Below are 14,530 nucleotides of genomic sequence, written 5' to 3' on the forward strand. Positions count from 1 at the left end.
TTCTGTTCTGTTACACCGAAGAAAAGAAGTCATACAGGTTTGGAAGGACATGAGGGTGAGTAAATGGCACAGTGTTAATGTATGTTAACATATGTTAGCAAAAACTAAAATTATTAAAAATAGTTTTTGATCATTTAAATCAAGTTGAAATAAAATAAATTCTACCAGAAAAACTTACATTTCTTTTTAAAAATAACTTATGTTCCCTTGGCAGCTAACTGAAATAAGTACTAAAATTACTAAAACTTAAATTAAAAATTAAAAATTTTATTTAATATTTAAAAATATTTTTATAAAAATGACAAAGCACATAACATAACTAAAATTAAATAACTAAATTAAACAAAAAAATTAAATGATGACAACTAATTTTGGGGTGAACAACACTATAATTTTTCTCACAGTATGAACAGGTCTGTGTGCATGAATGTATAAATAAAAATATAGAGCTGCCTTTATATTTTAGTAAAGGGGTTCTTGACATTAAACTATAATAATAATAATAATAATAATAATAATAAAAAACTTACCCTAACATACATGTGTTTTCCATAAAAAATATTACAACCGATGGCACGCCAGATTCAACAGCAGACTGTTTCTTCTAAATCTCATAAATGTCATTATTTTAGTGTGCTGAAGTGTTTAAAAAGCAGTCGAACTGCACACAACAGCAAAACTTTGCATGCAGCGACTCATAACGACTCCGTGGAGGGATTTTGCTGCCTGATCATTCCATTCCGATTCTATCGTTATGAGCAAAATTATCACGGCCAACATGCTAGCTAACTACTCAGAGAACAAAAAAACTCAGTGGGTCTGGATTAATCACAGAATGATTATCTTTGCTCAAGACATTCCGGTATGAAGTTGTTTGGAAGTTATGAACAAGACTTACATCAAACTAGACTGTATTTTATTAATTATATGTCATATAAAGAGTCCTGACCATGATATTATACCCATAACTATAAAGCTGCACTGACATTAATATTAACAGTGTGTCTGACTCAAGATTGGAGGGCCCTGCTGGTCATCTCACCCCTATGGGGAAAGGTTTTGCCCCATGCCACCCATTGCCCGCAGATGTAGCAGCCTCACAGCAGCGGCAGAGCTCAGGTCAACAGTTAGGAAAAGAAGCAGAAAGCAAAGCATGCTGGGATGACTCACACATGGCCATACCAGACTGAGAATGTCTGCTCAAAGCCGCCGTCGTAACAGGGTTCCCACGAGATGTTGGCCGAGGTCGTCGAGACCGAAACGTGGACTTTGGCGGGTGCGTGTGGGCTTGTGCCTGTGGGAGGAGGACAACTCGTGTCACACTCAATATAAACACACACTTGTACACAAAAGCTAAGGCCACACATATTTTATTTCCCTAAAACGTTGTCTGTAAAAAGCCCTCGGTCAGAGTGATTAGCTCACTTGTCTTAACACAAACACTTGCGCTAACACAAACAAACAGACTCTGTGTGCATCATTTATCCTTTATCGCTTATTCAACAGCTAACTGTTAGCCTGTGGGGGTGCTTTTGAGGAAAATCCCTCTATACTAAGACACTGAACCATTTCTAGCAGTTCGCTCACAGCATATAATATCCCTCGGAGACCCAACCTACCAAAGGACTTTTGTACAGAGAGCTTTTTGAGAGGAACTCATTGAATAGCTAACAGTTTAGCCTAGCAGCTGCTGCTTGGCTGCTAATCAGAAAGTTTCTTTAACTAAGGTCAGTTATTCTGCAGTTTCACTGCAGTCAAACAAATACAAACAGTGCCCAATAGCACGGCGTGCATGCCAATACAAGCGGGCAGCAATATAAGGACTAAGCTGGCAGTGTTTGTTTACAGCTGCACTAGCCACTAATAGAAAGAGACAGGACGTTAGCATTTGCACTACTTTCCTCTTTTGAATTTATAAGCTATATCCTATAAGAGTGTAAGTCTGCATATGAATATACTTCAAAGTATTGAAGCAAGTAATCTTTACACAAAAATCGATACTTTTGGCAAGTATGTGGTATTAAAGTGACAACATGAAATGAAGACACCAGTCAAATCAGTACCCTAGAAAGAGCTTCATTAATATACAGTACTTGATTAGATGATTAGGGAGATCACAACTAACTTTTTCTCAGAAAACCTGCTTAATTTTCTTAATTTTTTCACAATACTTTAATCATAAATGAGAAATACTCTTTAATCATAAATGAGAAATACCTAGTCTGTGAATAGGGTAAAACATTAACTGACAGATATCATTATAAAGTCTACATGGTACCCACAGTTTTCAACCGATGATTTTTCCTTTTTGTTTGATATACTGGATAAAGATTTCTTTTAATGTTTTTGATTTAGACAATTTAGTACGGTGACCGGGAGGTGACGTGTTCGGTTCACTTAGTTTTGTCGTGGCCACGACATAATAACTCGTGGGAACGTGATAATATGTCGTGGCCACGACATATTAATTTGTGGGAACGTCATATTAACTTGTGGGAACGTGATATTATGTCGTGGCCACGAGATATTCATTTGTGGGAACGTCATATTAACTTGTGGGAACGTGATATTATGTTGTGGCCTCGAGATGCTATGTTGAGGGATATGATTAATTAAGAAATTATTATATTATTGATTATAGAAATTATTACATTATTAAATTATTATATTAACCATAGGCCTTGGCTACCGGACTGTATTACATGCGATAGTCAGCATTCAAATGAATTTTATCATGAATAAATGTTACATAAAGTGCATAATATAAAATAGGCCTACAAGAAAATATTTTTATCCATCCTACAGTATTTTAATTCTATTAACTGATATGGGTCTTTTCCCCATAATATTTGTATATTATTAGTTATATTTTTATGTTTTATCCATTTTTGATAATCCCGAGTTGCTATGGTCACGCAGGTTTGTTTACGCATTAAACTCGTGGCCACGAGAAAAATATGTTGTTCCCTCAACGTCACGTTCCCACGAGTTATTATGGCGTGGCCACCACAAAACTAAGTGAACCGAACATGTCACCTCCCGGTCACCGCAATTTAGAACCGAGTCATTCAGGCTGATTTGTGAACCTGTTAGATGAACTCACTGAAACAAAAGTCCTTGAAAGAATAATTTGCTCAACAAAATTTTTGTGAAGAGCAGTTACTGTTAAAACTAAAACTATATATATAAAAACACAATAATTGAAATAAAGCTGAAAAATAAAATAAATTCTTAGTATTTATAAAATACTACATAAAAACTACATCTAAAAAAACCTGAAAATCAGAAAAGCTGCCTTGGCAACTAACTGAAAAAAAGTAACAATTTTTTTTAAATTAAATAGAAAATGTTTTAAAAATAATAAAAATGACATAAGTACATAACCAAATTACTAAAACTCATGCTAAAAAATTTACTGAAAATATAAAAAAATAACAGGTAATTCAAAATATTTATAATAATATTAAAAAAACTAACAAATATATACTAATATACTAAAATAACACTGGAGCACAGAAATAATAATTAGCCAAAAAGTATTTTACATCAGAGTAGAACTAGAAAAATATATACTCAATATAGTAATTTCCATGACTTTAAAAAAATTCCCTGATATGTTAGGGTTACTCCTAGAACCCTGAGACAAAGACCACTGTTGTCCTGCAAAATATAAACTAATATTTTTGTGCACTTTCAACGAAAATAACACTCTTTAATCTAATATGATCAAAATTCATCGCTGTATGGAAAAACCACTTTATCGCAAGTCGTGTTTGTGCATCATGAAGTAGCGCCATTTGTCTCAACGCCTCCTACCGATTACTAGGAGGTGCGTGCTGGCAGTGATGCTCGTGACGACATTGGAGGCGACACACTCCCACTCCCCGTGGTCCTCCTTGCTGAGAGATTTGAACTGTAAGCTGCCTCTCGGTTGGACATTGTGCTTGCTTCTGCTGGGCTTCCCTACCTTCTCCAATAAAAGAAAACAGTTCTAGCAAACACTTCAGTTGGGTTGACAATGATACAGAATTCCTACTTAAGGATTCTTAAGGATACAGGTTACCTTTCTCCATGTAATGTTGGGGAATGGGTCTCCTTCTGCCTCACAGGGGATGACCAGCTCTCGACCAGCCTCCTGTCTGTACTCCCCTCCAGGAACCACCAGAAATTTGGGTGGGTCCTATCCAACGCCAAACACCACGTTATATTGATGCAAATAGAAGATATTATCAAAAAGGTAAATAAGGAAAAGGAAGAATGAATAAAACCTACAAGTTTCATTCTTTACCTTTAGCACCAGAGGGGCGGGAGGGGACTGTCCCATTGTACCGAGGCTATTGTAAGGCACGCAGGTGTAGGTGCCGAGAGAGTCCTCTGTCACCTCAGACACTCGAATGCTCCCATCTTCCATTTGGCTCCAGCCAGGGTACTGAAACAGAGAGAAATTGATTCTCTACTGAACGAATTGAACGAATTATTTTGTACACTACCATGTAAAAGTTTGTGGTAAGTAAGATGTTTGTTTTTTTAAGTCTTTTGCCCACAACAACTACATTTTTATTTAAAAATACTATTATAATTTAATTAATTACTTTTCTATTTTAATATATTTTAATATATTTCAGTCACATGATTCTTCATAAATCGGCTTTATAGTTGAAGAGGAGCCAGTGATCTTTGTCTTTGTCTCACACAGGCCCATGTGACAGCATCTGTGAAAACACTGAGATCATTGTCCAGCTGGACTCACCTTCTCTATCCGCAGAGGCAGGCCGTCTTTTTTCCACTTCACTGAAGTGACAGGCGGGTTGGCATCCACCGGGCAGCGGATGTACCCCGGCAGTCCGATGGCCACGTAAATAACGGGCGGCATGTTTACCACACGGGCAGGGTCTATGGAACACAACAAGAGTAGAAACAAAAAATACAGCATAAATGTTGAGATGTTAGATATCTGATATTTTAGACATGCACGGTTTTGTGCATTGTTAAACTGTCAGACAGATGAGAGGAGTTAGTTCCGGATGTCTCTCCGAGTCATTAGTCTGGAACATTTAGCACAAATCCTCTGAATGAGTCAACTACTGATGGAGAAGTACACTAATAAAGAACTTTTTGCTCTCACATCACAGAAGAGAGAGTCTGAAATCAGACAAAAAGGTCTGAACAAGCTCACATTGAGACTATTACTCAGCTAATCGTAGTACAGCACGGTAAGTGCCTTGGAAACACAACTACATTTTCAAACTAAATTTTTATATTTTCTACAGAAAATGTGAGTTATGTTTGCCCATGCAAAACTCTCCACAACATAGGCAGTTAAAAAGACAATGGTAAGGTGTTGTGGGCTGATTTTAATTGAGAGAGCAATAATAATAATGTTAATAATATTTCATAATATTACTTTTAACTGTACTTTTGATCAAATAAATGCAGTCTTGGTGAGCACAAGCTAATAACCAACCCCAAACTTTTGAATGAGAAATTAATACATAAATATAACAAATAAACACACCATACATAACAAACACATTATTTGGTCAATCAAATGCATGTCCAGAATTGTGCAATATCACAGGCAATGAAGGAAACATATATGGTATCTTCTAAAACCAACCAAATGTTTTGAAATGCTACTATTAAAGGTATAGTTCACCCAAAAATGAAAATTCTGTCATTAATTACTCACCCTCATGTCGTTCCAAACCTGTAAGACCTTCATTCATCTTCAGAACACAAATTAAGATATTCTGATGAAATCAGAGAGCTTTCTGACCCTGCTTAGAGTGCAATGTAACTGACACCTTCAAGGCCCAGAAAGGTAGTAAGGACATCATTAAAATGGTTCATGTGACATAAGTGGTTCAACCATAATATTAAGAAGGAACAGGAATACTTTCTGTGCAAAGAAAACAAAATAATGACTTTATTCAACAATTTCTTCTCTTCTGTGTCAGTCTTCGACGAGCATTCACAAGAGTACCACGATGCATTCACTGCGCCTTGATTACAAGCAGAGGAATGCACACGCATGCGTCGTGGTACTGTCATGAACGCGCAGCGAAGACTGACACGGAAGTGAAGAAATTGTTGAATAAAGTTGTTATCTTTGTGCACAAAAAGTACTCTGCTAGCTTGGACTATTTTAACGATATATCCTTACTACCTTTCTGGGCCTTGAACGTATCAGTTGTGTTGCTGTCTATGAAGGGTCAGAAAGCTCTCGGATTTCATCAAAAATATCTTAATTTGTGTTCTGAAGATGAACAAAGTTCTTACAGGTTTGGGACGACATGAGGGTGAGTAACTAATTTAGTGTGAACTATCCCTTTAATTCCTTTGTGCCACAAAGCATAAATAACAGTATTATTTCTGATAACTTTTCCATTCTTTATATTGTATAAACAACATCTAAAGTGAAGACTATCAATAATGCTGTAAAAGAGATTCAGTTGCGTGTGACTCATAAATCACAGTCTCTCATTAGTGAAGACACCAGCCAACCGCAGCATGCTGGAGAACGAGAGGGAGCGGCGCTCCGAAACGAACACTTTGAAGAAATACACTGCTCCATCTTAACGCTTAGCAAAGTGCCAGGGTCTATTTTTAGCACAAGTGGAGCTGAGGGACGGGACGATGGGGGGAGTGGACCAGAGTGGAGAAAAGAACAGAAGAAAAGCCAGTCGTGAGGACGAAGCACAGGACTGCTAACGAAAAGGAAGAAAAATTAGGCAATCTTGATGCACGGAGCAGACCTGCAATGCCGTCAGCCATCCAACGGGGCCGCCATCGCCCACGCTTCCAGCCTGAGTGTCTGCAGGTGATGTCACTGCAGAGAAGAGGGTTTCTACACAGGATGATGTCATCCTTTTACATCCCCCCTCCTTTTTTCTCACTTACTGTCAAATACACTTTCTCTGCGCCTCTGCTCGCTACACACATGGGCGGCCAGACTACGTGAGACTGTTTCAGAGGACAGGTGAAAATTCCTGCAGTCTGGGAATTCTGCTATGATGTAATCCCTTTCCACCACTTCAACCGAGCCAAGCTGGTCCGACACAGGCTTCCTCCGAGCGAGGGAATCTGAGATGTCTGTTGCCTTGGATACCACAGCCACTTCTGCAGCATTCATTCCTGTCACCATTTACTGCAAATGCAACATGTTTGGGTTTTGCTGGTGTTTTTTTAACAACGTATAGAAAACCCATGTTCTTTGCATCAGTCTATTGGCGTGGAGGATGTGAGCTGTGACTGAGTGATTTGCTAGCTTACTGACTCAAGGTCACTGTTTCAATTCAGCTCCAGACTCCGGGGACAGAAGGCCATTCCAATCTCTCAGCTGCAAATAGAAAGCGTCAGCCTGCCCAACAGCGCTAGTTGAAGCTAATACGCCCTCGTGCCCATGTATTGAGACGGAATATGCCGGGAGACTAAAGTAACCCTTTCATCAATTACAAAAGAGCACTGTTATGCCACCGTTATTCTGCATGTATGATCTCAATGTGAAAAAGTGATGAAAAGGCAGAATCTGCTGGTGAAGGTTGTTACTTAATTTTCACACTCAATCCAGGGAGACCAATGTCACAGATTCAGGATGAAGGAGAATTCCTCCTCTATTATGTCATGTACTGTATGATATTACGTAATATAATTGGGAATTACTGCTTCATTTAAAAATAATTTGTTACAGTGAAAGGTTGTCATTGTATCAAAAGTAATACAGGCCATTCAGTGTAAGTTCAGGAAATCACTTACACTGCCATTCAAAAGTTTGGGATCAGAAAGATTTTTAATGTTTTTTTAATGGAGTCTCTTATGTTCATCAAGGCTGTATTTATTTGATTAAAATACAGAAAAAAACAGCCTTGGTGAGCATAAGAAACTTCTTTAAAAAACATTAAAAATCTTACCGATCCCAAACTTTTGAACGGCAGTGTATATCAGGAAGTCTTACTATATACCACTGTATTTGCATTGGTTTTAAACATCTGAGACCAGACTGAAAATCTGGGAATAAAAAGTCTAATTTGTAATGTATGTAAATGTATGCATTTATTTAATTTATAACAAACTGGAAGAAAATGTATATTATCGTTAAATTATTGTTTAATTTAATTATTTATTTATTTGTTCAATTATTTATTTTTTCATCAATTTATTAGAATTATTTTTTACATTTATTCATTAATTCACAACAAATTGGTGGAAAATGTATGACATAATGATTACTTTATTCTTTAATTTAACAATTTATTTATTTATTGGTTTATTGATTCAATTATTTATTTATAACAATTTGGAAGATAACTTCATTATGATTACCAGGTCACTAATCAAATATAAGCACATTTGTGACACTGACTATGTGCATAAAAGGTCAGATGTTCTTAGTTTTATAAGCACAAGATGTTTTGGATCTATCTTAAATCATGCTGGATAACATACTTGATCATCAGTATGCTTTTCGGATTTTTCAGCTCCACTGTATGATCAGCAGGATACTTTGAAAAGAAGTAAAAATACCAAATGGATTCTATTCTGGTGGTTTCTCGCCTACATACTGCAGCTGTAGTTCAGCATCTGCACTGTGCAATGCAGTTAGGGGCATCAGAAAAGGACAAATGTTTTCAGATGAAAGACAAAGATTTAGTGTCTCTAGTTGTGTATCAGCAGACTGACTCACAATGCACTGTCAGGTACGCTGATGCAGAAGGTGGGCGCCCAAGGCTGTTACTCGGGCTGCAGGTGTATTTCCCAGCATCCTCAGGTTTCACCTGGGAGATGATGAGCGAACCGTCGATCAGAATACTCACTCTGCGCTTTAGATCACTGGAGAGAGAGAAAGAAAGATTGACAAAGAATTAGCATCAATAGTATTGATGATTCAATACTTGATTCAATACTATTCCAACAGTCTACACTACAACATACACAACCGTTCAAAATATTTTTTTTTTTAAGAAATTAATACTTTTATTCAGCAAGGACACATTAAATTGATGAAAAATTACAGTAAAGAGATTTATAATTGTATAAAATTTTAATTAAATGCTGTTGAAATTTCCAACTTTCCAATGTTTGTTATTTTACATAAAATAAAACACAACCTTGGTGAGCATAAGAGACATCTACAGTAATACATTAAAAATAATCTTACCAACCCCAAACCTTTGAATGGCAGTGAACAAAATTTTTTAATGTTCCACTTACTGAAACGACATGAAAGTTTGTAAATACTGACATTTTTTTTTCAAAGCTATCCCTATAAATATGTATGCCCTACGTAAACTAATTTAAAGCCAGAGAATAAAGCACTATTCAAAGCCTTCTGAATTACAGTCTACTCTTTCAACAAGAACAGATGGAATGTCCGAGGCAGAGACCAGAGAAAAAAAAAACGCTCCAGTGGACAAAATGTCTGTGTGGCTTCTATTCTTGCCTGTGCTTCCATCTGTCCTGCTGCACAGAGCCTCTTTTCTACACAGTGTACAGGCCACGCATGAGGGCGTCTTGGATGGCTTAGGGCACTACTACTTCTAATCAGTGCTAGTGGAGCGTATGATGACACAAGCACCATGTCGCTAGATATTCTTTTCATGGGGGAGAGAAGGAGAAGCGTAAACCATGAGAACCTGAGAGGGTCTATAGTGAAGCTGCGTTTGTCGTTTATCGTGATGATAGTGGGCACACATTTTGTGCCCTTTCCTATTCAAGGTTACTATAAAGGACACACTGTTTTATGTCATATTTTTGTGCGCTCTGTGTTTTTATGCTTACTAGACCAGGGATGTCCAAAGTCGGTCCTGGAGGGCCAGTGTCCTGCAGAGTTTAGCTCCAACTTGCCTCAACACACCTGACTGGAAGTTTCTATGCCTAGTTAGAGCTTGATTAGCTGGTTCAGGTGTGTTTAATTAGGGTTGGAGCTAAACTCTGCAGGACACCGGCCCTCCAGGACCGAGTTTGGACAACCCTGTACTAGACTATCATGCTATTGCTAAAGTCAAATGAAATCAATTGGTCTTCAGGTGAGGAGTTGCTTTCTAACATTCCCATTTAGTCACTTATAAGGCATCAAAGTATTTCAGTCCATCAGAACGTTCACACAGGGCAAATGAGACACAAATGAGACAGTATCTGAGGTGTGTGAACCTCCAAACAAGTGTAATGACACTCACACATGCACACAATGTAAACACAAGTGATAAACACATAGTAAACTGTTATAGTGAATTTTCATTGAAACAATTTTTTTTCTGTTAAAACTTCACAAAACCAAATTTCCCAGGTAAAATTTCAGCTTTTTTTTGGCAATTCTATTTGCAATTGTAGGGGAGCGGAGCTTGGCACTATTGAATCTTTTTTTGACTGACAACTCATTAAAAATACATTTAAATTAAAATGCATCTGTTTATCAATAGATGAACACTACCATTCAAATATTTGGGGTCAGTAAGATGTTTGATCAAATACATTCAGCCCTGGTTTTAGAATTTAAAAGAGCTGTTTTCTAAGGAAGCTTATTTCTGTCACGGAATTTAAAAATATATATAAAAAAGTATATAAAAAATATACAATTATGTTTTTTATTGCAGTTCTGGGTTTATATCTCACAATTCTCACCAATACCTTTTTTATTTCTTTATTCTGTGGTGGAAACAAAACAAAAAAAAGAATTGTGAGATATAAGCTCAGAATTTCAAAAAGTTAGAATTACAAGATGCAAACAGTGCTGCTTAACATTTCTGTGTAAACCGTGATACAATTTTTTTCAGGATTCTTTCAAAAGAACAACATTTACCTTTTTTGTATTATTATATTATCTATAAAATATCTAACAAAATATCTATAAAAAATAAAAAATCTAACTGACGCCAAACTATTGAACGGTAGTGTACAGAATATCAGTAGTGGTGGCATATTTAGTTGCATTTTGTGCACCTTCAGTTTTCTACGAAAATGTCACAACACATAGGTTTAAAAGATGTTTAACCAAAGCCTAAAACAGTATCACAATGGCCATAGTCCCTAAAACTCACTGATGCCTCAATGATGATGACGAAACTACATGGACTGTGACAAACTCCACATGGACACAGGACAGTGGGGGTATGGTACAGTAATGAACCCGATCATAACTTTACTTCTTGAAGAAGACGTTATCTTCCTCCCAGAACCAGGTGTACGTTAGGTTGCCAGGATACGCCTCAGCCTGACAAGTGAAGAATGCATCCTGGGATATGTTTACGGTTATGTTCTCTGGCGGTGAGACAATAAACGGGGGTCCTGAAATAAAAAAGAGACACATAATAAATCAGCATTACATATCAGGATGTGTCACATTCTATTGCGGCATATAGCAATCTCAGTCCTCTTCAAGGTTAAAAACAACAATATTGGAGAAAAGATTTAATAAAAGTCTTTTCAACAGATCAATACCTCATTTACAGTGGTGTACATACTGAATACCGAATGATATCATACTGAATGAGTTAATATAGGTTTAAGGTACCACTCAGCTGTACCATACATATTTGGATCAGCCATCTCATCTGAATATCATTGGCCAAGATGATAAGAACTCTACCCAGCAGCCTACCCACAGATCTCACTCTACCGCCCACTGTGGGCATCGCTTCAGTTGGCAGTGCCAGTGTAAAGAGAGGGCTCTTCTGTGGAGAAAGCCTGCAGAGAGCTCCCCGTGCAGGCACGGACTCTACAGATGCTCTCCGTCCTGCTCGACAGCACACACACACATTACAGTACAAAAACAAACTCGCTAGACAGCCAACGTGTCTACAAAATCGTGTTTCTGCAACTTGGCACTTTTATGTCTCAGCAGTTGATTTTTATTTAAGCTAACAGAAAACTTTTTTTTCATTAAAAATGGAAATTCTCTCACTCATTTATGTTCCCTAGAGTTTCCGGTCATTCTCGGTCTGGTCGACAATTCTTATTCTGGTAAAGAACCACCTACTCAAACGGGAACATACCATATGATCAACGTGAAGTGACCAAAGGTGTTACGCTCATAGACGAAAGTCTCATTTATATAATGCAGTGTATCTCAAAATAATAAGAATCTTTATCATGATTAATGCATAGTATCTCATAATAAAGAGAAACTTTCTTATAATTAATGTTTATTTACAACGTACCTCATAATAATGAGAATTTTTTATCATAATTAATGCTTAGTATCTCAAAATAATGATAAACTTTCTCATGATTAAGGCATAGTATCATAATAATAATTGGAAACTTATAATTAATGTTTAATATCTCATAATAATGGGAACTTTCTCATGATTAATGTCTATTATTATTACTATGAGTTAAGTCATTATAACCAGAAAGTTTCTCTTTATTTAGTAAGTCATTATTATGAGAATGTTTCTCATTATCATGAATTATAGAATTATTATTATGTTTTTACTTAACTGTGGCAGAAACAGGCTTCCATACCCTTCATCAACACCAAATCAGTGTTGATTGTGTTATTATACAGGATATAATTTAGCATTATAGTTAGAATTAAATGGCTACTATTACAATGATTCACTTTTAAACCATTTAATACAGTGGGTGAAAAAGAAATTCAAAAGAAGCGGTTTTAGAAAAAAAGGAATGTCATTTTATGACTGCACTGAGTTTGATACTGATTTGATGGGACAAAAATAGGAAGGAGTGCTTTATTGTTGTCTAGAAGTGTGAAAAAGGTGAATAAAGAACACTACTGCACTGAAATCTAATTATAATCTTTTGACAACTCTTATATTTGTAGAAAAATCTCTCCAAGTAAAGTATATTTATGATTATGGGTAGGCCACAGCCACGGAGCTGAGCTTTGGTTACATTTTTTTTAAAATTAACACACAAAAAATGTTAACAAATAGACAATATAAGTTATACATCCATTATGTTATTGGGTTACATGCTAACATGGCATGCTAAAAGCAGCAGATGCAGAACAGATTAGGTATCCCAACAGGAAAAAGCTTCTTTGGCAGCACTATGGTGAAAAATCTCTCTGACAGTGAACCCATTACTGCTTTATACTGTACCAGACAGCCAACATATGGAATCCAATTATCTCTGTAGCTCTACAGCATGCTTTGCAAGCATGACTGTACACACATACATAGACACAAACACACAGAGGACTGTTCAAACACACCACTTCAACAACATGACAGTGATGTCATTCAGTTAATAGCAAACAATAAAGTCCTGTAGAAACAGTTTAGGGTAGTTATTGTGTTACCTTGGACGAGTAGGCGTGTGGTATGGACGGCCTCTCCCTGCTCGCTGTACGCTCGGCATGTGTACGCTCCCCTGTCCTCACGGCTGATGGAAACAATCGTCAGGCTGCCATCACTCACCTGTGGAGAGATGTCACAGCATCACCTACTGAGATCCAAATTCTAAATAATCTCATTAAAGGGATAGTTCATCCAAAAATCAAAATTCTGTCATTAATTACTCTCCCTCAAGTCGTTACAAACCCGTAAGATCTTCGTTCCTCTTCGAAACACAAATTAAGATATTTTTGATGAAATCCGAGAGCTCTCTGACTCTGCATGGACAGCAACGTAACAATGTTCCCAGGCCCGCAAACGTAGTAAGGAGGACATTGGTAAAACAGTCCATGTGACATCAGTGGTTCAACCGTAATTTTACGAAACTGTGAGAATACTTTTTGTGCGCAAAGAAAACAAAAATAACAACTTTATTCAACAATTCTTCTCTTCCAAATCACGTCTTCCGCCATTATTGAGAGCACTTAATTAAGCATGTAAATAATGCATGCGCGTGATGCTGCAGACGTAGAACAGAAATGCGCATGTGTTGTGGTACTCTCGATAATGGTGTGATTTAGAGCAGTGTTTCCCAACCGGGGTGCCTTCTGTCGAGAGCAGGGGTGCCGTGTAAAAAATCCTTTTTTAATATTTTTAAATTGCTAAAATGTTCAAAAGAGCATCTATTATATAATATCCATTTCTGATGTCGCCAATAATTAGAGATGCACCGAAATTTCGGCTGCCGAAAATTAGTTCACCACTCAGGTTTCACTTTCACGTGGTGTGACGCTCTGCGTATTATTCCGCTCTATGCGTGTGCGCTCCGCTCAGTCACTCCACTCATATACCGTTCATGCGAATCGGAACAGCAAAGTCCACTCAAAAATTGAGCCGACAGGAAACATCGATGTAGTACAGTATTTTTTCTGTCTGCAATAGCCCTTAACCCTACTGTTAGACCTACCTGAAAAACTAAAAAGCAACTTATTTAATTCGAAGGCCTGTCGAATCCATGTATCATTCGATCATTCGTTTTTTTATTTAATATTGAAAGTAGAAAAATGAGAAAACGGCTCCTTTTCGTTTTTTTTTTTTTTTTTCGAAAAACGAGAATTCAGCTTAAATTTTCGTTTTTCGTTCAGGGGTGGAAAAATGAATAAACCGCTTGAATATTCGATTTCTACATGTGGGCGGGAATTAAACGCCCCTTTCTGCTGATTGGTCAGCTGAAG

At 37.0% G+C, this 14,530-nt stretch overlaps 1 protein-coding gene across 3 annotated transcripts in view; it reads right to left on the reverse strand.

Annotated features, from left to right (window-relative positions):
- igsf9bb (immunoglobulin superfamily, member 9Bb) overlaps positions 1–14,530 on the reverse strand; it is a 127,159-nt gene that overhangs the window by 42,299 nt on the left and 70,330 nt on the right. For all 3 annotated transcript variants that reach the window (XM_016492946.1, XM_016492945.1, XM_016492947.1), the window contains exons 5-12: positions 13,262–13,379; positions 11,142–11,283; positions 8,684–8,829; positions 4,751–4,893; positions 4,289–4,429; positions 4,064–4,180; positions 3,817–3,967; positions 1,171–1,294 (exon numbers count right to left, since the gene is read on the reverse strand). In XM_016492946.1, coding sequence (XP_016348432.1) covers positions 1,171–1,294; positions 3,817–3,967; positions 4,064–4,180; positions 4,289–4,429; positions 4,751–4,893; positions 8,684–8,829; positions 11,142–11,283; positions 13,262–13,379 — 1,082 coding nt within the window. The remainder of the gene's footprint in view (positions 1–1,170; positions 1,295–3,816; positions 3,968–4,063; positions 4,181–4,288; positions 4,430–4,750; positions 4,894–8,683; positions 8,830–11,141; positions 11,284–13,261; positions 13,380–14,530) is intronic.

Source organism: Sinocyclocheilus anshuiensis, unplaced genomic scaffold (assembly GCF_001515605.1).
Source record: "Sinocyclocheilus anshuiensis isolate Anshui unplaced genomic scaffold, SAMN03320099.WGS_v1.1 scaffold1208, whole genome shotgun sequence".
NCBI classification, from domain to species: Eukaryota; Metazoa; Chordata; class Actinopteri; order Cypriniformes; family Cyprinidae; genus Sinocyclocheilus; species Sinocyclocheilus anshuiensis.